We start from the raw sequence: 26,570 nt of genomic DNA on the forward strand, positions 1-26,570 counted from the left end.
TTTTTGTTTGTCTGTGCCCTGCCCCCAGAGGTGGAGCCTACAGAGGCAGGCAGGCCTCCTTGAGCTGTGGTGGGCTCCACCCAGTTCGAGCTTCCTGGCTGCTTTGTTTACCTAAGCAAGCCTGGGCAATGGCGGGCGCCCCTCCCCCAGCCTCGCTGCTGCCTTGCAGCTTGATCTCAGACTGCTGTGCTAGCAATCAGCGAGACTCCGTGGGCATAGGACCCTCCGAGCCAGGTGCGGGACACAATCTCCTAGTGTGCCGTTTTCCAGGCCCGTTGGAAAAGCGCAGTATAAGGGTGGGACTGACCCGATATTCCAGGTGCGGTCTGTTACCCCTTCCTTTGACTAGGAAAGGGAACTCTCTGACCCCTTGCGCTTCCCTAGTGAGGCAATGCCTCGCCCTGCTTCGGCTCACGCACAGTGCGCTTCACCGACTGTCCTGCACCCACTGTTTGGCACTCCCTAGTGAGATGAAACCGGTACCTCAAGCAGAAATGCAGAAATCACCGGTCTTCTGTGTCGCTCAGGCTGGGAGCTGTAGGCCGGAGCTGTTCCTATTCGGCCATCTTGGCTCCACCCCCCTCCAAATTTCTTAAACATAAAGCATGAACTTATTTTTGTGGGTCAGGTCATAGAAAAAGCAGTTAGAACTGATAATAGATGTATTCTTTATTTTAATAAAAGTTGCATTTAAACATGAGGTTTTTATTAGCTATTTTAAAAATTACAAATGTAATATATGCTTACTATAATTTTAAAAATTCAAAAATGTAAAAAGAAAAATATATAAATGGTCTTTTTTCAAGCCCCACTCCTAACCCAATGCCCTACAAGGAAGTCAATGTTAAGAGCTTGCAGTGTTCCTCCCACACTTCTCTCTAAACACAGACAGACATGTAATAGACCTGTAAAGGTGTTTCAAATTGTTTGAGGTTTTTTTTTTAATAATAGTGGTATCATATCTTATATGCCACTCTGAAATCTGTACTATTTTGCTTAACTATAACACTCTCTAGGTACAAAGATGTAAGTCTAATTTATTCTTTTTTAATAGCCACAGAAGATTCCATAATGTGGGTATACAATAATTTATTCAACAGCTCCTCCACTGATAGACTCAGGTTGCTTCTAGTTTTTGTCTCTACCACAAACACCAAAATGCTGTAATACATAATGTGTACATGTATACTTTTTTAGGTACTGATTTTTTTCTTAATGGATAGAGCATAAAAAAGATGTCAGAAGATGTACTTTTTATTTTAATCGCTACTCCAATATTACTTTCTAAAGAAGTCATATGAACTCATATTTCTCCCAGCAATGTATGAAAATGCCATTTCCCTGAAATTACATAGGTATTGGACATTATGATATTTTTAAATTTTGGCCCAAGTGATGTATGAAAGTTTGCAATCTGCTATGTAATTTCCATCTCTCTAGCTATTAAGCAGGGTTAGAACACACGTTCACATGTTTATTGGTCATTTGAATTTCCTTTTATGTTGTGCCTGTTTAAATCCTTCATTTATTTTCTATTGGATCACATGGTTTTTCTCATCAATTTACAAGAGATACTTGTATATTAAGTGTGTTATTTCTCTATCATTTGTGTTACACAGGCATTAAAAATGTGATTTTTAAGTTGGGGTTTACTATTTGAATTCATTTTCTCATTTAAACAATGTCTTTAATGGTGACTAAATTGCCACATGGATCCACAGAAGCCTATTTAGCACATTACATAGCTTGAAAATTGCACATCTGGGAGTAGAGGGCATTGGGGAGATGTTGGTTGAAGGATACAAAATTTCAGTTAGGAGAAATAACTTCAGAAGATCTATCGTACAATATAGTGACTATAGTTATTAACAATGTATTGCATACTTGAAAATGGCTAAGAGAATAGATTTTAAATGTTCTCACCACAAAAAAGATAACTATGTGAGGTAACAGACATGTTAATTAGCTTGATTTAGCCCTTCCATAATATATACATATATCAAAACATGTTGTACACCATAAATACAGTCATGTACCACATAATGACATTCCAGGCAATGATGGATTGCATATTAGATGATGGTCTCGTAAGATTATACTGGAATTGAAATATTCCTATCACCTAGTGATGTCATGGTGTCATAACACTGTAGTTAATGCATTACCTTTTCAATGTTTCAATACACAAATACCTACCATTGTGTAACAATTGTATTACAACTGTCTACGGTATTCAGTACAGTAACATGCTGTATAGGTTTGTACCCTAGGAACAATAGGCTGTACCATATAGTCTAGGTGTTTAGTAGGCTATACCAGCAGTCACTAACCTTTTTGATACCAGGGAAGATAATTTTTCCACAGACTAGGGGGAGGGGAATGGTTTCAGGATGATTCAAATGCATTACATTTATTGTGCACTTTATTTCTCTTAATATTACATTGCAATATATAATTAAATAATTATACAACTCACCATAATGTAGAATCAGTGGGAGCTCTGAGCTTGTTTTCTCGCAACTAGACAGTCCCATCTGGGGGTGATGGGAGACAGTGAGAGATCATCAAGTATTAGGTTCTCATAAAGGAGCGCACAACCTAGATCCATTGCATGCACAGTTCCCAGTAGGGTTTGTTCTCCTATAAGAATCTAATGTCACCGCTGATCTGACAGGAGGCGGATCTCAGGTGGTAATGCAAGCAAGGGAGGGCAACTGTAAATACAGATGAAGCTTTGCTCGCTTGCCTGCTGCTCACATCCTGTTGTGCAGCCTTGTTTCTAATAGGCCACAGACCAGTACTGGACCCCTGAGTTATACCATGTAGGTTTGTGTAAGTACACACTGTGATGTTACAAGGATCAACAAAATCACTTAATGATGCATTTCTCAGAAGACAACCCTGTCGTTAAACAACACATAACTGTATATACAATTTTTGTCAATTAAAAAATAAATTAATTTTTAAAATTATACATCTGCAATGAAAGCTGCAGAAAGCAACAAGAGGAATTAAGCAGAAAATAAAAAGTAATGAAATGCAGCCAGCCATGGTGGCTCACGCCAGTAATCCCAGCACTTTGGGACAACGAGGTGGGCAGATCACCTGAGGTCACGAGTTTGAGATCAGCCTGGCCAACACGGTGAAACCCTGACTCTACAAAAATACAAAAATTAGCCGGACATGGTGGCACACGTCTGTAATCCCAGCTACTGGGGAGGCTGAGGCAGAAGAATCACTTGAACCTGGGAGGCAGAGGTTGCAGCGAGCCGAGATCACCACTGCACTCCAGCCTGGGTGACAGGGTGAGACTCAGTCTCTTTCAAAAAAAGTAATAAAATGCATCAAAAATATTGAATCCTTCTTGAATATGGTGCCTGGGAAAAAGAAGATAAAAGAAAAAGTAGGCACACTGGATAAAGATTGCTATAGAGACTCTACAGGATACTTCAGAACACATTCAAGGGCTTTAAACGTTGATGAGCCTCTTCCTTTTAAGGACTCTATTCTTAAAAATACATCTAGGCCAGGTGCGGTGGCTCACGCCTGCAATCCCAACACTTTGGGAGGCCAAGGCGGGCAGATCATGAGGTCAGGAGTTTGAGACCAGCCTGGCCAACATGGTGAAACCCCATCTCTACTAAAAACACAAAAATTAGCCAGGCGTAGTGGCACGTGCCTGTAGTCCCAGCTACTCAGGAGGCTGAGGCAGGAGGATCGCTTGAACCCAGGAGGCGGAGGTTGCAGTGAGCCGAGATTGTGCCACTGCACTCCAGCCTGAGTGACAGAGTGAGACTCCGTCTCAAAAAAAAAAAAAAAAAAAAAAATCTAAAGAAATCTCAAAGGTAACCCTTTTCTCAAAGAAAATTCTTTCATGAGAGGCAATTAGTCCAACTATTGAAAATAAGGCAGATCTTAAGTAGTGGCAGCCCTGCATCTTTGATTTTTTCCCAAGCTCTAACTCTATTAAGTAAGGGACTCTTAGGTAACACTTTCCCAGTGAAGTTTTGTGTAATTTTTGTCACTAATTCACTAAAATTGACAAATAGCTGCAATGATGTTCTATATTATCTATATTTACACAAAAATCAGTTTTTCCATGCTATCATTTATGACACTGATGAATTCCTCAAACCTCAAAATTATTTGCAAACTAAAGGAAAAAATTCTCCTCCTGTGGATTTTATGTCAAAACTCACCATTTAAAAGCACAATGTTGTAATTCGTACAGAAATCTTTGTGGGCCCTAATTGCTTGGATAAGAGTTCAGTGTGTCCAGTAAACCTTAAATGGCCTCATGTATAATTGGTCTACCAACTGCAACAAGATTACATAAGCAAGCAGAAATATAACTCTGAGGTCAGGTTGAAAGTTATCTATTGAAAACTTGCTATGCTGGAGCACAACCTCATAAGGCAAACCCTGGAAGAAATACCATTTTTGATACAATATAGTTTAACTTCAAGCACAAAAGCATGAAAGAATCCCTTTTTAAAAACTGCCAAATTCATCTAAGCCTTAAGATTCCGTTTTCACACAGAAAAGTAAAAAAGCATTTATCCACTTCAACACTTACAGGTGAGAGACTCGGGCCTAAGATGATAAATGGAAGTTATAATAATCAAGGCAGGAGGTAACAAGACCTAGAACATAAAAAAAAAAAAAAACTGAAGAGTAATCCAACTCTCATGTCTATGATGTGCCACGTGCTAGATGCTGCAGTGGGGAAGATGTCTTGCTGTGCCCAATGCTGTGAAGACAGAAGCAATTCAAAAGAGAAGTTGACAGCTGCCTGTAGACTATACATATTTTTATTTCAGGTGGTCAATGAATTAAGAAATTTTACTTTGATGAGATAATACTGCTTTTGTGTAGTTTTGCACTGAAGTTTAGATTTCCAGCTAAGAATATTTCTAGTCTTAAGCATCAGCCACTTAGCAGGATTTCTACCATTCCATTAAATTTTAAATATGAATATCAGGGTTCATATTTCAACATTGTGATTTTTATTATTTCTTCATTACTGTAAGATAATAGTGATTCTCTGCTCTAAACAATAAATTTGATAAAGATAGAAATAAAATAGCACTGTCATGCCTCAAGTAATTCAGTATTTTTCAATAATCTTTCACACTTTTAAATTCCAAAAGAATTTTCTAACACAGTGTTCTTCTCATTCCAGGACTTATTCTCAGGAAAATCAAGAGTAGCTAGTAAATAGCTGGAGACATTGTGGCAGACTCCAAAAGGAAAACCAAACTGAAGTCAGGAAATCTGGGCTTTGCTACTAATTAATCAGTCTTCTGACCTCCTTCTCTGGTCCTACTTTCCTGGCTATGAACTGAAAGTTTCAGAGAGGAGAATAATTGCTCAAGTCCCTTTCTTCAACGAAAGTCTATCATTTTATGTTTCACTTGAAAATATTAAATGCTAAAAAGCAATAATCTTTTTAGAATTAGGTAAATCAAAGCATAAATACAGGAAGAAAAGTAAGAGGGTATCAAACTTCAACAAAACACCATCGCCAAAGTACTTTAAAATACTTTTTTAACTCCAAAACAGAAAAAAAAAAAGTCCATCAAAATTCTCTCATAATCCAAAGCCATAATCTCTAATCAATCAAGTAACAGCCACAGTGAAGCCAAAGAACTATAATTCACACATTTTGGAAACAGTCCCTGAGATAGGAAGAAAAAGTTCAACAAATACAATATTTGAAAACAATACAGTAAATGAATGCACAAAAACATGTTGTATTATGTGGGACAATTTATCTGTCTAATCAATATGTAGCAACTGCATAATGCATATGTGGCTAAAGATTTTGGTTGATGTAGCTCAGTCACTTCTCTTACTTCAAGTTCATCAAACCCTTAGCCGACTTTTTCTTACAAATGGACACAGTTGCTCATAATAAGATTAGTAGAAACAATGCAACAATTTACTACTGGATAAAACATATGGTACCATCATCATCTTGATGTACAAAGGTTAATAGATGAGGAATACTTCTATTGTGATTATGGTAGGAATAATGATGAATGAATAGCAAGAATAGAAAATGCAAATTGGGTCTACAAGCTATCCAACTGCTTTCAATATTAACTCTTCAGGTAAATTTCAAAGAGCAAGCTACTAATAACAAAAAACAAACAAAAAGTTTTGATTACCTAAGGGATGAATGAAAACTATAACAAAAGTATGTAAACAAGAAAATGTGGTGATTTTTGGAGGTTCTTTGATGACTTGCTCTCAGCCAGCCACTGTATTGCCCCTCAGTCATTTGCAAAATACATTCACTCAAAGCCTATGCTTTTAAAGTGTGTATTATTGCTACAATCTATTAAATCCTTAAAGCTAATATAGATAATACTGTGAATTCTCTCACTTAAGAAGATTCCCAATATAATTAAGCATTTGTGACTATGACAAGTACTTCAGCTGACCCCAGATATAATACGGCACCTTAGAAGCTAAAAGAAGGAATGGCTAATGCTATCCTCTGTTGAATGCTATCAGGCAATGACAATGCTTCACGTCTAGGTGAGACTGAAAATGCCAACATTCTTGCTACACTGCAAACACAGTATATTTGATCTCTGAAGGAAACTGAAGCTTATTTGAAAAGCCTACAGCCATTTGTAATCCTACAAACAACCTAAATTAAAAATCAAATTTAGATGAAATGTATACAGAATTTATTTATTAAGCAAAAGACTAAATGAAGACTAAAATGTTTTTAGCATATCTCTTAAGCATAATCATAGCAGCCCCTAGTAATCCCCATACTCAACAGTGTCACAGGCATGGAATAATGGAAAACGAAAAGGAACAAGAATCAGGAGACTGGAAGAATGGTTTTGTGGACAACCACATTTATTGAGCACTAAGCACCAGGCAGTATCCTACACGTTTCACATACGCTATTTGATTTAATCATTATAATATATCTGTGAAGTTGAAACAATCACCCCTATATAGTCAAGGAGGCTCAGAGCAGTGAAATAACCTGCAGAAACTGGCACTGCTAGAAAGTAGTACAGCCAAAATTTTAAACATAATTTCCACCCCAGCAATCATTTTCCTACAGAACTCAAATTACATAAAAGTTTTCTTATTGTCTGTCAAGACTGGATATTATCCCTTGCCTCTCAAGTTTATTGTAAAACATTAGCTACACTCATAATAAGAGAAGACCCAGAAAGCAGGAAAAGTGCCCTTTTTCCCCCAATTATCATGTGCCCATGGCATGTAAGTTATTATACATCTGTTTTGTTAATTTTTCTCCAGACAAGTATAACAACTTGTTGAAGAATTTATGTCATTAGTCTTATCTCTGGAAGAGAAAACCTATTAAAATAATACAATTGGGCATAACCATTAAATAATGAATATTAAAAATAAATATTCCCAACTCCCACTTCTAGTTAGGATGAAATGAGTTGCAAGAGAATTTTATTTCCAAACTAACAACCAGAATAAACCAGCTAATCTATAAAAATCACAGTTTCCTAAAACTCATCATACAGCTAAGAAAACAAAGAAGCCTACGTGAACTAAATTCTAGAAAAGACTGAGCCTTTTCAAGGTAAGAATAGACCCGTAGCTAACTTTCACCCCGGTAGAATGGCAGGAGGAGAAACAATCTGTCATAGACGTGTCAGGAGAAACAAACTGAACTTTCAGCAAACTTATAATGGCCACGCATGGGCAGACATAATGTACTGAGAAGTCCCAGCCACAGAGAAAACCTGCATCCACCCACCTACTCCTTCCCAACAGTCCTTACAAGTACACAGGGATGTATACTACAGACCAAATACAGGGCAGGAGCTGAGGCATATTCTTCCTGAAGCATGCTGGACATTTCCCTAGTGCAAGGCAACATCCCACTAAAAGGCCAGTGGTAGGAGAGAAGAGGTGACAGAGATTCCTCCTAGGCACTCCAGGTCTTTATCCAGTGCAAGACAGGAGTTCCTGAAGGATGCTACTGGGGCCAGATAGCTGAAATAAATCCCTCAGAAGCACTCTCCACCTTCACTGAAGTGGCCTCTGGAGGCTGAGGGCAGTACAACAAGACAAGAGACAGTTGAGTTGCAGCAAGCAGAATAAAAGACTGAATAGCAAAGAGAACTCCCCAGCATTCCAAAAATCTGGCAGCTATACAGCAAAGAGATTTTCACAGACCTCTTTGGCCCCAGGTTTGCCATAGTTTGTGAAGCTGGCGTTAGAAGAGGAACTAAAATAAAAATAAATAAATATTAATGCTTGGAAATCAATGAAATAACAAATGGACAAGCAACAGAAAAAAATCAATAGTCAAAAGCTCTTTCCTTGAAAAGTTATTAGCACTGATAAACCCACAGTAAGACTAATTAAAAAGAAAAGGAAAAAACACAAATACAAATTTCCAGTATCAGGAACAAAATAGAGAATTATCACTATAGATTCTACAGATATCACTAATCACTACAGATTCTCAGATATTTAACTAATAAAGGCTATATTATGAAAAAAATGGTGCCCATAAATTTAGAAGCAGAGATGTAAGACCTATACTTTTAAAACAAAACAGAACTATAAAATTCTTAGGAAAAAAACACAGAATGTCTTTACAATCTTGGTGTAGGCCAAGATTTCTGACACAATGAGCACTAACTTTAAAAAATAAATAATCAATAAATTATGTGTAATCAAACTTTCTGCCAACCAAAAGATATCAATGAGAAAATGACTAAGCAAATAGATTGAGAAAAAGTATTCATAATACTTATACATGACAGAGTACTTGGATCCATAATACATAAAAAACTTTTGCAACTCAATAATAAAAAGGCAGACAACTCAATTTTTTTTAATGGGCAACTGACTTTAACATATACTTCACAAAAGTAGAAATACAAATGGCCAATAAGCACAGAAAAATATCTTGAACATCACTGTTCATCAATGAAATGCAAACTTAAATCACAGTGAGGCTGGGTGCAGTGGCCCATGCCCGTAATACCAGCACTTTCAGAGGCCAAGGCGGGTGGATCACCTGAGGTCAGGAGTTCAAGACCAGCCTGGGCCAACAGGGTAAAACCCTGTCTCTACTAAAAAAAATACAAAAATTAGCTGGGCGATGTGGCGTGAGCCTGTAATCCCAGCTACTCGGGAGGCTGAGGTAGGAGAATCGCTTGAACCTGGGAGGCAGAGGCTGCAGTGAGCCGAGACTGAGCCATTGCACTCCAGCCTGGGTGACAGAGCAAGACTCTGTCTCAAAAAATAATAATAATAATAATAATAATAAATAAATAAACCACAGTGAGAGGACAGGCATTACTGGAATAGAGTAATGACCTCTGAAAATTCATTCCTTCTTAAAAAAAAAATAATAATGGCATAAATTGTCAAACTCAACTTCTTCAGAACTCTGGAAATCAAAAAGTTTTCAACAATCTCATATGCATTTATGTAAGAAAAGGGGTTAATTTGCCCTAACCCCATCCCCATGTCCCTAGCTCTGTCATTATCTTTGTTTTTCTTTTCTTTTTTCTTTTATTGAGACAAGGTCTCACTCTGTTGTTCAGGCAGGAGGCATGCAGTTGCACAATCATGGCTCGCTGCAGCCTCAACCACAATAAAAAACAATATTTTATTTTTATTTTTTGTAGAAACAGGGTCTTAGTGTCTCACTATGTTGCCCAAGCTGGTCTCGAACTCCTGGCCTCAAGCGATCATCCCACCTTAGCCTCCCAAAGTGCTAGGATTACAGGTGTGAGCCCAATTGTTTTACAACAAACTGTCCATAATCATGGTGAAACCAGCAGCCTGGAAGTCACTTAAGTGAACAGAACTATACAGAAGCTCCTCAAAAGCCTCATCCCCAGAAAATTATCCCTACTTGACCTGTCTGGAAGCTCCCTGAAATGCTCCATTTTTAGAATTTGTCTTTATTTGATGTACTCCGAGCTACTGTATGCAAACAGCACTAACTCGGGGCATTTGTCAAAAAAAATCAACAATTGTTTAACATCACAGCTGCCTGAGGCAGCAAAACCAGTTGGAGCTAACAAGAGGACAACCAAAAAACTTTAAAGACAAAAACAAAAACTGAAAAAGAGATGTTCACAGAAGGCTTTGAAAAGCTTCAGTGTATGCCTAGGAATCTGGAAGGCCATGCATATATTCAGGAAAATCCTGAGAAGGGCCTAATCTCTCACATTCCACTAAACTTGAGGGTCCACATAAGCAGAAAGAAAAGGTTGAGGCACAATTGTAAACTATCTATGGAGCACTGAAATCATGCCCAACTTGCATACACAGACTCTCAGCAAAAGCCAAGAGACTTATTGATTCAAGGCATTAAAGAAATCTCCATTCAAACATCAGCTGACCACTAAGCTAACAAGGCATGACAAAGAACACAGGCTTTAAAGAAATAGAGTAGGAACATCACTAAAAAAAAACCAGCAACACAAGGAGCAACCACAAAGCCTGGGAAGGAGAGATTATACTATTTAAAATGTCCACTTTCAATAACAACAAAATTATAAGAAATAAATAGGAGAGTATGGCTCATACATACAGAAAAAAGGAGTCAATAAAAACTATCTCTGAGTAAGCCAGACATTTGACTAAGTAGAAAAACACTTTAAATCAGCTACCACAAATACATTCAAAGAATTAAAAGAAATCATGTCTAAAGAAGTAAAGTATGACAACAATGTCTCATGAAACAGAGTACCAATAAAGAGAAATTATAAAACAAGATCCAAATAAAAATTCCGAACTTGAAAACTCTGATTAAATTAACCAGAGGGGCTCAACAACAAATGTGAGCAGGCAGTGGAAGGAATCAGCAAACTTGAAGATTAGTCAGTTGAGATGATCCAATCTAAGGAACAGAAAGAAGAAATTATAAAGAAAAATGAACTGAGTCTCACAGACTTGTAGGGCACCATCAAATCTATCAAATATAATGGGAGTCCTAGAAGGAGAGAGAGAAAAGAGAATAAATAAATAATAATGAAAAATAATAGCCAAAATTTTGCCAACTTCGATGAAAAACTTTAATTTGCACATCCCAAGAAGCTCAACAAACTCAAAACAGCGTAAATTCAAAGAAATCTGTGCTTAGACACATCCACAGTCAAACTATCAAAAAGCTGAAGACAGAATCTTGACAGCAGAGAAAAACTGACTTATCATATAAAAAGGACCTTGCTAAGATTGATAACTGACTTCTTTTCAAAAACTAGGAAGTCCACAAACAGTAAGAAGGCATATTCAAAGTGCTGAAAAAAAAACCTGTCAACCAAGAATTCTATTTCCAGTAAAATTATCCTTCAAAATACAAAGGAGAAATGAAGACATTTCCAAATTTAAAAAAAAAAAAAGTGATAATTCAACACTAGCAAACCTACCATCTAGAAGATACTTACTAAAGGGAATCCTTCCTTTAGGCTGAAATGAAAGCACACTAGACAGTAACTCAAATCCACATGAAGAAATAGATTATCAGTAAAGGGAACTACATAGATAAATAATAATGACAATGTAAGCCTATTTTTGTTTGTAACTCTTTTCTTCTACCTGATTTTAAAAACTTCATAAAGCAATAATTATAAAACTGTGCTGATAAACTTTTAATGTATAAAGATATAGTTTGTATGACAATAATAGCACAAAGGAGGTGGAAGGGAACAGAGCTACATTGGAGTAGTTTATATACTATTGAAACTAAGTTACCATTAATCTAAACAAGATTGTTTTAGGTTAAAGTGTTAATTAGAATCCCTAGGATGACCACTAACAAAATAATTCAAACAAAAAAAAAAAAGAGTAGTAAAAGAAAAGTGGGCCAGAGTGGAAAGGACAGACTGCAGAGGCATTTAGGGGGTAGAGTCAATGGAACCTTGGGTTAGATGAAAGTGACATATTCTCCCTCAAGAATCTGACAAAGATTCTCTTCTTGACCAAATTTTAGTCAGGTTTCTAAACCTTTTCCTAGACACACCTGTGTACTTCCTTGTAAAATCCAGTTGTAGCAAAAGAACGCCATTAAAACAATTTATCCAGAACCCGCCCATCCTCATAATCTAATCACCCTTGATATCTGATCAGAGTCCTCATCTTCCACAATCCCCCAGGTGATGTCTGATCACCCCAGCCTGTCGTCAGCAAGAATTTTGTTAGGTTGGCTTAGCCAGAATCTCCCTTAACCCTGACATTTCATCTTAACAATTTTCTATCCACCAACTCCCACACTGTTCCTTGGCTATAAACTACCACTTGCCCATGCTGCATTGGGAGTTGAGCCCGATCTCTCTCCCCCACTGCAAGACTCATAGTGACAGTCCTGAATAAAGTCTTCCTTACCCGGCTTTAACACATATCATTGATTTATTTTTTCTTTAACAGAGCACATAGTCTAGTGGAAGAATTTGAAGAGTGAACAAAAAGCTATTCTATATCATGACCAATGACTGAAACAAAGAATAGGAGAGGAGAGTGGCTAAGGAGATGAGGCTAAGATTAGATCGGAGAAATTAATAGCTAAGGATGGACCTTTGTTCCCAAAATACTAAAAACTCATTTAAAGAATTTTGAGAAAAGAAGTGACATGATTTTGGGCAAATAATGATTGTAAGTCATTAGGGAAATACAAATCAGAACCACAATGAGATGTCACTTCACATGTCTGACTATGGCTGTAATAAAAAAGACAAACAATAACAAGTGTTAGTGAGGATGTAGAAAAACTAGAATCCTCACACATTGCTAGTTAGAATGTAACATGGTGTAGGTGATTTGAAAACCATATTGGTGGCCGGGCGCGGTGGCTCATACCAGTAAACCCAGCACTTTGGGAGGCTGAGGTGGGCGGATCACATGAGGACAGGAGTTTGAGACCAGCCTGATCAATGTGGTGAAACCCCATCTCTACCAAAAAATACAAAAATTGCTGGGCATGGTAACCTGCACCTATAGTCCCAGCTACTGGAGAGGCTGAGGACCTGGAGGTTGAACCTGGGAGGGGGAGGTTGCAGTGAGCCGATATTGCGCCACTGCACCCCAGCCTGGGCCACAAAGTGAGACCCTGTCTCAAAAAAAAAAAAAAAAAAAACCATTTTGGTAATTCCTTGAAATGTTAAACATAGAGTTACCATGTGACCTAGCAATTTATCTTCTAGGTAAAACCCAAGAAAGTTGAAAATATGCCCATATAAAAACTTGTATATGGATGCTTGGAGTGGCAATATTCACAATAGTCCCAAAGTGGAAACAATCCAAATGTCCATCAACTGATGAAAGGATAAGCAAAATGTGGAATATCCACACAATGGAATATAATTTAGCCATAAAAAGCAATGAACTACAGCATCAATAAACCTTGAAAACATTATGCTAAGATAAGCAAGATACAATGGCTACATATTATATGATCCCATTTATATAAAATGTCCAAAATAGACAAATCTATATAAACAGAAAGTATATTAGTGGTTGCTAAAGGCTGGGAGGGTGGCGGGGGAGAGAGAAGAAAGAAAATGGGAAATGACTATTAATGAGTATAAAGTTTCTTCATGGAGCGATGAAAATGTTAGATAACAGTATGGTTGCACAACTCTGAATAAACTAAAATTACTGAATTGTACAATATGGAAAGGTGAACTTTATGGTATATGAATTATATCTCAATAAAACTGTTATAAACCAAAAACCATGATGAGTTACTTTTTCACACCTGGTAGACTAAGATTAAAAAGACTATGCTGACAAGGATGTAGAACATCACTGTCGGTCAAAGGTAAAATGGTACAACTGCTTTGGAGAATCGTTTGGCAGTGTGTTAAAAAGTTAAACAGGCATCTATAGTATGACATATCAATTCAACTCCCAGTTTTTTACTCAAGAGAAGTAAAAACTGATAACTACAAGAATTGTACAGGAATGTTCACAGCAGGCTTAAAATGAAAGCCATCCAAATGTCTATCAATAGGAGAATGGATAAACAAACTGGTATGTTTATACAATGGAACATTATTCAGGAATTAAAAACAAACTGATAGGTACAGCAACATAAATGAATCTCAAATTAATGCTCTTCATGAGAAAAAAAATACATACACACATATAACCATACCATGTGATTCTATTTATATATAGCTAAAGAACAAGCAAAATTAATCTACCATCATAAAAAAAAAAAAAAAAAAAAAAAACAGTGATTTCCAGGGCAGGGTAAAGGGGTAGGAACACAAGAGAACATTTGGGATGATTAACGTAATCTTGGTGGTATACAGGTTTATAAAATTGTCAAAACCAACCAAAATAAATACTTAAGATCTGTGCATCTGTTCACGATAGCAAAGACTTGGAACCAACCCAGATGCCCATCAATGATAGACTGCATGAAGAAAATGTGGCACATATACACCATGGAATACTATGTAGCCATAAAAAATGATGAGTTCATGTCCTTTGCAGGGACATGGATGAAACTGGAACCCATCATTCTCAGAAAACTAACACAGGCACAGAAAACCAAACACGGTATGTTCTCACTCATAAGTGGGAGTTGAACAATGAAAACATATGGACACAGGGAGGGGAACAATACACACTGGGGCCTGTCGGGGGTGGGGGGCTAGAGGAGGAATAGCATTAGGAGAAGTATCTAATGTAGATGACCAGTTGATGGGTGCAGCAAACCACCATGGCATGTGTATACCTATGTAACAAACCTGCATGTACTGCACATGTATCTGAAAGCTTAAAGTATAATTAAAAAAAAAAAAAAAGTTCTGTGCATTATACGTAAATCTTATTCCAGGTAAAAAAGAAACAGTAGGATGTGAGAAAAATAAATGTTTCTACCGAAATATTGATGGGTGAAGTAATAGGATGTCTGGGATAGGTTTTAAATACTCCAGAACAAAAATCAGTTAAAAGAAGATTGGCATAATATTGATAAATGTTGAAGCTGGATGATAAAATCATTAGGTTTATACTATTCTCTCTAGCTTTATGTAACTTTGAAAATTCCTATAATGAAAAGTTAAAAGTTATTCATTCATATATTAATAAATATTTCTTACTGTAGTTCTGTGGTACAAGTTCTGGATCCTTAGGAATTTTCAACTTGTAGGATACATCTCCAATATTAACTGTAACACCTAAAAAGAGATTTTAAAAATGAAATAATTATAAGAGACAAACGAGAAAACCAAAGACTATGCAACAATGCTTGTCCTGACCTACAGAGAGGGATGTTACAGAAATGTACTACACAGCCGTCTATATGTCAAGCACTATGCTCTAAAACTTCTATCCGAAGTATATATGTATAAAGGAGAAGTGAGGCATCAGTGAAATTCACATTTTAAATGCTATGTTAGCAAACAAACAAAAAGCATGATAAAATACATCAACAAGCTTTATTTCATGAATAGCAACACTAATATAGGCAAAAGCAACACAGAAGAATGTATTTTGTTTAAGATCATTTAAAGTATCCATAGAGTAAAATCTTTTTTTTTTTTTTTTTGAGACAAAGTCTCACTCTGTCACCTAGGCTGGAGTGCAGTGGTGCAAGCTCAGCTCACTGCAAGCTCCGCCTCCCGGGTTCATGCCATTCTCCTGCCTCAGCCTCCAGAGTAGCTGGGATTACAGGTGCCCGCCACCATGCCCGGCTAGCTTTTTGTATTTTTAGTAGAGATGGGGTTTCACCATGTTAGCCAGGATGATCTCGATCTCCTGACCTCGTGATCTGCCTGCCTTGGCCTCCCAAAGTGCTGGGATTACAGGCGTGAGCCACCACACTCAGCCTTTTTTTTTTTTTTTTTTTTAAGATGGACTCTTATTCTGCCGCCCAGGCTGGAGTGCAGTGATGTGATCTTGGCTCACCGCAACTTCCGCCCCCTGGGTTCAAGTGATTCTCCTGCCTCAGCCTCCTGAGCAGCTGGGATTACAGGCATGTGCCACCACATCCGGATAATTTTTGCATTTTTAGTAGAGATGAGGTTTCACCATGTTGGCCAGGCTAGTCTTGAACTCCTGACCTCAAGTGATCCGCCCACCTCGGCCTCCCAAAGTGCTGGGATTACAGATGTGAGCCTCCACACCCAGCCCAGAGTGTTATCTTTAACACACATCCTCAACCTTTTTACATATCTTTGTACACCCTTATTTTTACTACATACAATTTCAAATTATCCAGCAACATATCCTCAAACTTCAATATTTCTAGGTGCATAAAAGGAATAAAGCCCCAGTGGCATAAATGCCAAGAACTGCCCAGGTGCGGTGGCTCATGCCTGTAATCCTAGCACTTTGGGAGGCCAAGGCAGGCGGATCACTTGAGGTCAGGAGTTAGAGACCAGCCTGACCAACACAATAAAACCCCGTCTCTACTAAAAATACAAAAATTAGCTGGGCGTGGTGGTACGTGCCTGTAATCCCAGCTACTTGGGAGGCTGAGGCAGGAGAATCGCTTGAAGCCAGGAGGCGGAGGTTGCAGCAAGCCAAGATTACGCCACTGCACTCCAGCCTGGGCAACGGTGCGACACTCCGTCTCAAATAAATAAAAAATAAAAGCCAAGAATTCCTACATGAAATAAGCAAAAGCAGGCAAAATTTTCAGTAAGTTCTACAGAGTTCTATTTTTTAATGTAACCTTAATTTCCAAGTGATCTTCTAAAGCCGAGGACTAAACTGAATAATCTCTCTCTGCTTTGCTCTAACAGCAAAATAGGCATGGTGATATCATTTGCATCTAGAACTTCATTTGGAAAGGGCTCAGAGGCACTCCAAAAAAGTAGTCGTGCAAAACTCATCTTTCAGCACTACCAGTTTAAAGCTAGCAAGATACCTTGAACACTAAGACCTTAAATCATGGTACTAATAACAATAGCCAACATTTGTTGAATGCTTACTACCTTCTAAGTATTTTTTTGCATTGTCAGAATAATCCTATGAGACAGAAACTTTACAAATGAGAAAACTTGTAAATCCATAAAAGAGTTTTTAATAGATAAAGAAATTTATTACAGGTATGTGGTAAATTGAGAGAGGAAGATAAGGACTACACACAAAGCTGCATCCTTGCTAGGTCCAAAACTGGCAGCCAGAAAAAAGCAAGGCAAAAGATGATGAGGACCAAAATTCAAAAGCCTGCAAAGCTCCTCCATAACCCATGCACCCCTCCTTTCTCCTCCCCTGTCCAATTAACTCTTTGTCTTCATGCAATCTATCACAGAGATTCTCAAAGCATCAACATCACCTGGGAACTTGTAAGTCATATAAATCTTCAGGCACCACCCCAGACCTACTGAATTAGAAACCCTAAGATCCAGCAATCTGTGTTACAATGAGCCCTCCAGATGATCTCTAATGCATGTTTGAGATCATCTGGTCCTTTAAGTTCTAACACCCTCAAAAAACAGGTGGTCAGCAGTGCCTCATATAGTACAATCTTAGCTACTGCCAGCTATTGGTTGACTGGTCATCTCGCCCTATTTTCTTTAATGCAGGAAAGAACCTATAAATTAGCTACTTTCTACAGTAGCTTTTCTTTTAAAAGATAAGCTTGCTTACAAATATAAGTGATATTATCTACTGGCTTTTATTACAGAGTAGTTTAAAGAATTATAGTTACAGTATTTTCAAATAAGATGTCTTTACAAATGTTATTTCACTTCCTGAAAAGACTATAATTATTTGGTCTCCGACAAAATGATACTGAGTAATTAATCTGAACATAAGAAAAACGTTTTCAGGCACAGGTTCTCATTACAAACATTCCCTGAGTGTTAGGGCTGACCGACATCATCCTTCTAATAAATAATCTAGAAAAAGGGCAGACTATACAAATTCATGGGAACTTGACAATTGGCTGTCCATTTATTTTTTTAAAAAAGTAAAATTCATACCTCACATTTCTGACAGACGGTACATTCAAACTGAGTAACTGAGGAGAGTACAATAAGGGAACTATTTACAAAGGTATAACAGAGCTTACGGAAACCAAAAAAGATGGTGCAGTATCCTAGGACTAGCAATAACAGAAAGCCATTACCACCCCTAGGCCTGAAGGGGCAAGGGAAGAGAGCAAGCAGAGAGGGTCACTGTGTTAGGAAGCCTCCTTTTGGGGAACACAGCAAACCTATAATGGTGACCTGGCAGGGAGGGAGCTGGGAAATAAACATGAAGTAAAAACGGACAGAACTAAAAGTGGAAATAGAAAAAATGCACAATCACATCTAGATATTAATAGCTTTAAGTAGCTCTCTCGGTAAATAATGGAATAAGTAGGAAAAAATAAAGAAGGATACGGGGTAAGGATAATTGCTTCTCAGCCTTCTGGCAAAGACCAAGTATAGACGTAAAGAATGAGAAGATTGGAAAACATTATTAACCACTTGGCCTAAATGACATTTATGGAACACTACACCCAACAACAGAATGCATATTCTATTTATTATTTATTTAAGTATTACTGCAAGTATGTTTTTATTTTCTCAACCTATCAAATGAATATTGTATTTTATAAAGCACTTTTTAGTATTGTAATTGGTTCCTCATAATCAGAATGCATATCCTTTTTAAATGCACATGGAATATTCACCAAAATAGATTACAGGCTGGACCATAAAGCAAGTCTCAAGGAATTTAAAGATGAGACCAGGCACAGTGGCTGGTGCCTATAATCCCAGCACTTTGGGAGGCCGAGGTGGGTGGATCACCCGAGGCCAGGAGTTCGAGACCAGCCGGACCAACATAGTGAAACCCCATCTCTACTAAAAATACAAAATTAGCTGAGCGTGGTGGCTGGCACATGCCTGTAATCCTAGCTACTTGGGAGACTGAAGCAGGAGAATTGCTTGAACCAGGGAGGCGGAGGTTGCAGTGAGCCGAGATCGCGCCATTGCACTCCAGCCTGGGCAACAAGATTGAAACTCTATCTGAAAAAAAAAAAAACAAAAAAATAAAATTAAAGGATGGAAGTCATACAGATTATGTTTTCTTACCACAGTGGAATTAAACTGGAAATCAGTAACAAAAAGGTAACTGGAAAATCCCCAAACATTTGGAAATCAAGCAACAGGCTTCTAAAAAAATCCAAAAAATAAATCACAACGGAAATTGGACTCATTGGGAAACAGGGTGGTGATCAATGAGCCACATCTGCAATAGACAAAAGGGAAAAGTTATGACATTCATATGGACCAGGCATCTGCCATCCCTGCCTTAAACATTGATGTTCTTGGCCATCTTCTGTTACCACACTACACTTTCCTCAGTCATTTAATCCATACCAATGTCCCAACTCTGACCTCTATACAACCTTTTTTTTTTTTTTTTTTTTTTCAGTTAAGGGTACTCTTCAAACACCATATACAACTAACTCTTTAAATGTCTATTTTGGCTCAGATCTCTCTCCTGAGTTCATACCTGCCAGTAGCCTACTGGACACTTTACCTAGATATTCCAGAGACAACTCAACAAACATACAGAAACAGAATTCTATATTGTCCATTGTGTGCGCCCAACCACCTCTAACCAGCTCCACCTCTTGTATTCCTATCTCAGTGACTAATACTATCTCCTCAGCCTAGAAGGCCTTCCACATCTCTCTCACACCAATTGCCCTCTACACAACTACTACTGAAATATCTTCATCTTCCCATTGAACCTTCCCTAACTTTTCCTCTAGCACAAATTGATCACTCCATTCGTCTTTCTGCTAGCACAGGATCTGATTTATGCTTTTGTAATGGAAATACAAATTCAAGGAGATAAGAGACATTTTCTAACAATTAAAGAAGAGCTTTTTAACTACTTCCAAAATAGAGATAGGATATTCTATTTCCACTTAAAAGATACACTCAGAATTTGTACTAAATTGCTAGAATATTCTGTTTCCACTTAAAAGATACACTCAGAATTTGTAATATTTTTTATTTTAAATGCCAATATTTACAACATACTGGAAATATCATCCTTTGCAACTATTTAAACTTACCAGGAAAACTTTAGCTATTAACCTTAAAATGTTCAAAGGGATACATATTTTTAAAATCGTCCTAGCAGATAAATAAGAAAAATTTTTGAAGACTACTGTTTAGTCTACAAGACTCTTTTTTTTTTTTGGTGCAAGGCCTAAGTTTTAATCATCATTTTATCCCCAATACCTGAAACCTACCAGATATTCAATAAATGTTTGACAAATGAATAATTATAATTTTAAATTAAATATTTTCTTAAGTATTGTTTTTAAGCTGTAATGATTTTCTCCTTTGAAAACATCCCACCTACTAATGTGCTTATAAGTCAAGCCATTTGTAATGATTTAAGTGAGGTAGTTTACTCTCTAAAGGGGAATAAGAATACTTACAAGACAACAGGTAACATAATTTAGGCAAAAGAAGCTAATGTATGCCTTTCTTCAAGTAAACTGTGGGTTTACTTGAACTAGACTCAAATACTATTGAAGTGTCTATAGTGCCTGAACCTTGCTGGATTTCTGATTGGTTCAGTTCATAGGGGCTCGTGTTAAGAAGCACACTTCAGTCTTTATTATTCTCCTGAGATTCTTCATAACAGCCCTTCTGGTGCACCATATCCTCTCAAGTCTTAAATGTTTGTATGCAGCCATTCATTGAGCATTCAATGGTCTCACTTTGACCAGAACAGCAAGAACATAAAGAATTATTCAACTGACGTGACATCATGGCTTGTAAATTCCATAGTGAGACCAAGTCCATTAAGTTGGTGACAGAGAGTGGCAACAACACCCAAAGTTTCAGTGAATCTGTCAAAATTGAGAAGCTAACCAAAGGGGCAAATTGTTAAATTAAACCAAATTTGGTCTAAGGATGCCTCCGTACTTGGAGTCCTTATGCAATAAATTGCAACATAACTTTGTATGTAAATTAACTGAAACCGGAACTTAGGGGTATACTTTGGTAACAAATAGATGAGTCTTAGCCAATCTGAGCAGCTGAGCTTGGGTCAACCACAGGCTGCCAACTGATGAGACCGTGTTCAAGTAAGGCAAACACTGAGTTATAGCCAAGTAAGCTGTTTCCGTACCTCACTTCCATTTTCTGTCCATAAATGCTGCCTGCTCACGTTTCAGAATGGAGCTCTCTGAGCCTATTCTGGTTCTGAGGACTGCCCAATTCACAAATTGTTCTGTGCTTAAATTCTGTTAAGTTTAGTGAGTCTAAAGTTTCTAACAGTAGCTTTGACAAAGAAGTTGGTTTCATGAGGGTTTTTCAACAGCGGCACTATGAACATTTTGGGCCAGATAATTTTTTGTTGTGAGGGGCTGTCCTGTGTGTCATGGACTGTTTAGCAGCATCACTGGCCTCTACCCACTAGGTGCCAGTAGCACCCCTCCCTCCTGGTTCTGACAACTAAAAAGAAACATCTCCAGACATTGCCAAATGTCCCCTGAGGGGGAGAAATCACCTTGGGTTGAGAACTACTGGGTTAGTGTCATCATTTTTATATATACTAAACAGACCCAAGAGAAAACTAAATATATCAGCAATTCCCACACTAGTCTATGTGCCCCTAATGCGGATCTGCCTAATCATTTATAAGCTTACCATTGTTCTGAGCCTTTCTGTTAAATTCTTGAATACACAATGGGGTCAGAATACCCTCAGGGTCAAAATAACCTGCTGCAGGTTTAAAGTAGTTAATAATTTCCCAAGGTTCAATACCTGATAAATACAAAACTTAGACCAAAACCACAGTATAGTTCTTTCCTCTTTACGCTGTATTTCTCAGTTGAAGCCACAGTTCTATATTTCCCCTCCTGAAAGTTATTTCTATCTAATCCTATTGTAGCCCAAGGATATAACCTTAAAATAACAAAAATTCATGTATATATTTTAGACAACGTGAATGTCCAAGAATGAGACATTAGTAAAATAAATTATATGGACAAACATATAAACTTAATAACTATTTTAAACAATCATGTACAATGATATTTATTACCATGTTAATATGTTCACAATAATGGATGTAATAATTATAAAACATACATGATCCCATTTCTTTAAAAAAACATGTATCTGTAGAAATATACATATCGTCCAGGCACAGTGGCTCAAATCTGTAATCCCAGCACTTTGGGAGGCAAAGGTGGGCAGATCACTTGAGGTCAGGAGTTCGAGACCAGCCTGGCCAACATGGTGAAACCCCATCTCTACCAAAAATACAAAAATTAGCTGGGGTGGCTCATATGGTTTGCCTGTGTCCGACCCAAATCTTATCTTGAACTGTAGCTCCCATAATCCCCATGTGTCATGGGAGGGACCCAGTAGAAGGTAATTGAATCATGGGGGCAGGTTTTTCCTGTGCTGTTCTCATGGTAGTGAATAAGTCTCACGAGGTCTGATGGTTCTATAAAGGGGAGTTTCTGTACACAAGCTCTCTTGCTTGCCGTTATGTAAGACATGACTTTTCTCCTCCTTCGCCTTCCACCATGAATGTGAGGCCTACCCAGCCACATGAAACTGTTGAGTCCGTGAAACCTCTTTTTCTTCATGAATTACCCAGTCTCTGGCATGTCCTTACAGCAGTGTGAGAACAGACTAATATAGTGGTGCACACCTGTAGTCTCAGCTACTTGGGAGGCTGAGGCAGGAGAATCGCTTGAACCCAGGAGGTGGAGGTTGCAGTAAGCCAAGACCGCTCCACTGCACTCCAGCCTGGATGACACAGCAAGACTCCATCTCAAAAATAAATAAATAAATAATTATACATATATATGTAATCTGATAGGATTAATGCTAAAAAGTTGATAATTATAAATTTGGGTGGGAGGATTATGTTTTAGGGAATCTGTATTTATCACTCTTCTACAATAAACATAGATTGCTGTGTAAAAGTATTTTAGAGTATTTCTATAAACAAATTTACTTCATATACAAGAGTCATAAAGAAAAAACTGTGAATCCCTTTAATAATAATGGTGTTAAAAGAGAGCACCAAAATGTCATGATATATTTACGCAGTTATGTTTCTAGGTTTATCATTTGATCTATAGTATATTTGAATCCATTTAACATCAGAGTCCCACTGAAACAACTTGCTTGGCTCCATCTGTAAAAACACCACAATAATCTTTATTGAAAACTCTCTGCAGTAGATATCCTTGTTAACCTTGTTAACCTCTTTGCTCTTAAAACCAAGAGGCAGTAATTTTAATGGAAGTATAAAGAGATATAAAGAATTTACAATTATAGATACTTATACTATCTGACAGCAAAGGATAAAAAGCAGTGGGTTTGGGTTGAGTTTATTTGCTTGTTTTGTTTTTAACATAAATGACCTATTTTCCTTCTGCTTATCAGGCTTAACAAAGGTCCTCTCTTGAGAGCAAACAAGGCAATTCCAGCCTCTCCTGCTCCTTCTCTGTATGAACTTTCACAAAATAAGCCACTGAATGCTTACTAGGTACAAAGTGTTGGCAGGCACCAAAGGAATATATAGATAAATAAAACAAATACTCCAGGAGAAATAGCACCAGTATATAACTTAAATATATTATTTATGAACTTTGTTCTTCTTTTTTCAAACTATTAGGAAGCAATGTCAATTAGAGAGAGAGGAGATAATCAGTTACTGGTCACATGTATGAGCGCAGCTGAGAGCATCTTCCCAACATAAGACGTAATCCATTATGGCCTATTGCTATTTGTAGTTTTACACTTGTCGGTGCATGATCTCTGATTCAAAATGGGACACTTCCATCTTGATAGCCCTACCCTCAGGCCTCAGAGTAGCCAAAAGTGTGCTGTCCATTTACCTGGCTCACAGTTGCTCTTACTCGAGTCCAGATTTCTGGTGGGTTCCCAGCTGCATTCAGTTACAGTCCTCACACCCTCAAAAAATACCTCTTGTGGTCTGATCCTGCCAGAGTGAATGACTGATTTAAAGAAGATAATATGTTCTCTGTAATATGTCCATGACTCTCACATTTGAAGTAAAGCCTATACTTTGATTTGCTGGCTATAACGAAATTTACAACTTATCTACCAATACGTATATAATACAGACTTTAAAAACTCACACCCACATGTGTTTTTACAATCAACATGTATTGTCCATGTACAAAGAACAATTGTTTTTAAAAAGTTCAAGTCAATTCACTCTGCTAAATCTGCCTACCCAGATAGTCCTGAATCTAAACAAACCTGATTTCATGTCTTCTAAAGGCAAGGAAACAGAATAATTCTCAAATAGCTAAAACTGTACATACTAAGAATAAAAAAGCTAACTTTTATTGAGCATTAATATGTGCCACAGATTATATTAATTAATAAATCCTCACAACAACCATAATAGATATATTCTTCTTATCCTTTTACAGTTAAGAAAACTAGGACACAAAGTTAAGTAACCTACCCTCAACGACCCATGGTTAGATACTGCATAAGTGGATTCCAACCCAGATTGTTTAACTCCAAAACCCAACCTATAGTTTATGCTATACTTCCACCTTTGACCTCTGCCTTCTAGGGCAAAGGAGCAAAAAACAAATAAAGAACACACAAAAAATGTAAAAAACAAATGAATAAACAGCCTAGAAATGACAGTAATTGAGAAAAAGGGGAAAAAAAAAAGCAAAATTTGAAATTGCAACACTATGGTGGAGGACGGGGCGGGTGTATGTCTTGAATGAATAAAATGAAATGCGTGGGACCTAAATATGCTTTTTTTTTTTTTTTTTTTTGAGATGGAGTCTTGCTCTGTCGCCCAGGCTGGAGTGCAGTGGCTCGATCTCCGCTCACTGCAAGCTCCGCCTCCCGGGTTCACGCCATTCTTCTGCCTCAGCCTCCGGAGTAGCTGGAATTACAGGCGCCTGCCACCACGCCCGGCTAATTTTTCTGTATTTTTATTTTAGTAGAGACGGGGTTTCACCGTGTTAGCCAGGATGGTCTCGATTTCCTGACCCCGTGATCCGCCCGCCTCAGCCTCCCAAAGTATTGGGATTACAGGCGTGAGCCACCGCGCCCCCCCCATATGCTCATTTCCTAGCAAGGAAAACTGGGGGTTGCGGGGAAAATGCAAGAGGAAAACGAAACCTACAATTTCATAGTGAAAACCTGTTATTCCAAGCAGCACTGACATTGACAAAATCTTGTCTGGAATCACTTCACCATTCAAGGGTAGCAACAACAGATATCCTTTCCTAAACCACCACAGTAACTCTAACTCCACCAACACACAAGAAAAAGAATTCCTAAAACCAGCTCAAGTACAGCCAAAAAATACTGAGCTTAGAAATCAAAGCATGTGATTCTAGCATAGTCATTAGTTGTGTGTTTTCCAGCGAATCACTTTTCCCTTGTGGGTTTCAATTACCTCAATTGTAGAGGCAAGTGTTTTAACTAAATTAAGGTGTAACTGTCAGCTCTAAGAATTATGTGAAACTTTAAGGAGAACTCCTGTAAAACTTGGAAAGGCTCGGGGATGCATTTAAAACACCGTGAACTATGGGTTCTTTGGCGAGAATGTTCCCTTCTAAGCCGCCACAAGCCCTGGCTAGAACATGACACAGACCGGCTTCCAGGCCCTTGAGGCTCAGAGAGCAAGGTCAAATCCAGCTTTCAATAATTCCATAGGGCTGAGGCATTAACCTCTACGAGTATTATAATCTAAGTCAGAATTCTGGGGGTAAAGGCAGCGGCAGGGGAAGGAGAAATCACTCTTCTAGGTCATCAGAAACCTTAGTCCAGACCCCTCGGGTTGCAGAATCAGGCACAGAGAGGGCGAGCGCCTTGCCCCACGTTACACAGCAGTTAGCGCCGAGGTCGGGACTAGAACTCGATCTTTCAGCTCCCCGCTCCACAAACGGTCCTTCCAAGCGCAGCGAAGCAACAGAGAGGAGGGGCGGGGGCGCGCGGGGGCCCGACACGGAGCGCAGGGGCACCAGGGAGGACAGGGGCGCACCCCGAGTTACCTGTGTCGGCCCCCGAGCCGGCGTGCAGCAGTCTGACCTCCGGCCGCTGCCTGTTGCCACCCGGCCTGCGCTGCACCACCTGCCGCAGGAGCAGCCGCATGCGCCGCGAGGCCGGGCCGCCGTGGCCTCCGGGTGCCCCGAGGAGTAGGAGCCGGGATTGCATGGGGCCGGGGGCGCTGCCGGGGACGGCGAGGGGGCCCGGGGGTCGAGCTCCGTCCCGGGCAGGCACCGTGAGGCAGCGCGGAGAAGGGGACAGGAAGCGGCACCTAGCCGAGTCCGCCAGAAACTCCTTCCCCCCGGCGCGGCCGGCTCAGTAGACTCGGCCCGGCCCTGCCCGGCCCTGCATGGCCCAGGCGGGCGGAAAGAGCCTGCGGAGCTCCAGCCCAAAGAGCCGGCACCGTCCCGGGACGGCCCGCGCCGCGGGGGTGCTCCGAGCTGCGGCGCTGGGCTCCGGCGCGCGGTTCGCAGTCCCTGAGACTGTCTGTTCACCTGGATGCACCAGGCCTTCACCCGCCGTTTCCCTGCGATCCCACAGAATCTCAGGAGTTCAGGAAATGCCAAGGGTTTTAGGAGCATTTGTCGGTGTGACTCTTCAGAT

The 26,570-nt window shown here is 38.9% G+C and overlaps 1 protein-coding gene across 1 annotated transcript in view; it reads right to left on the minus strand.

Moving 5' to 3' along the window:
- The window catches only part of VWA8 (von Willebrand factor A domain containing 8), a 427,846-nt gene extending 401,629 nt beyond the window's left edge, over nt 1-26,217 (minus strand). Inside the window, exons 1-2 of the mRNA XM_032150771.2 lie at nt 25,973-26,217; nt 15,087-15,164 (exon numbers count right to left, since the gene is read on the minus strand). Coding sequence (XP_032006662.1) covers nt 15,087-15,164; nt 25,973-26,135 — 241 coding nt within the window. The 5' untranslated portion in view covers nt 26,136-26,217. The remainder of the gene's footprint in view (nt 1-15,086; nt 15,165-25,972) is intronic.
- Nucleotides 26,218-26,570: the final 353 nt, after the last annotated feature.

This window comes from Hylobates moloch, unplaced genomic scaffold, assembly GCF_009828535.3.
Source record: "Hylobates moloch isolate HMO894 unplaced genomic scaffold, HMol_V3 SCAFFOLD_4, whole genome shotgun sequence".
In the NCBI taxonomy this organism is placed as follows: Eukaryota; Metazoa; Chordata; class Mammalia; order Primates; family Hylobatidae; genus Hylobates; species Hylobates moloch.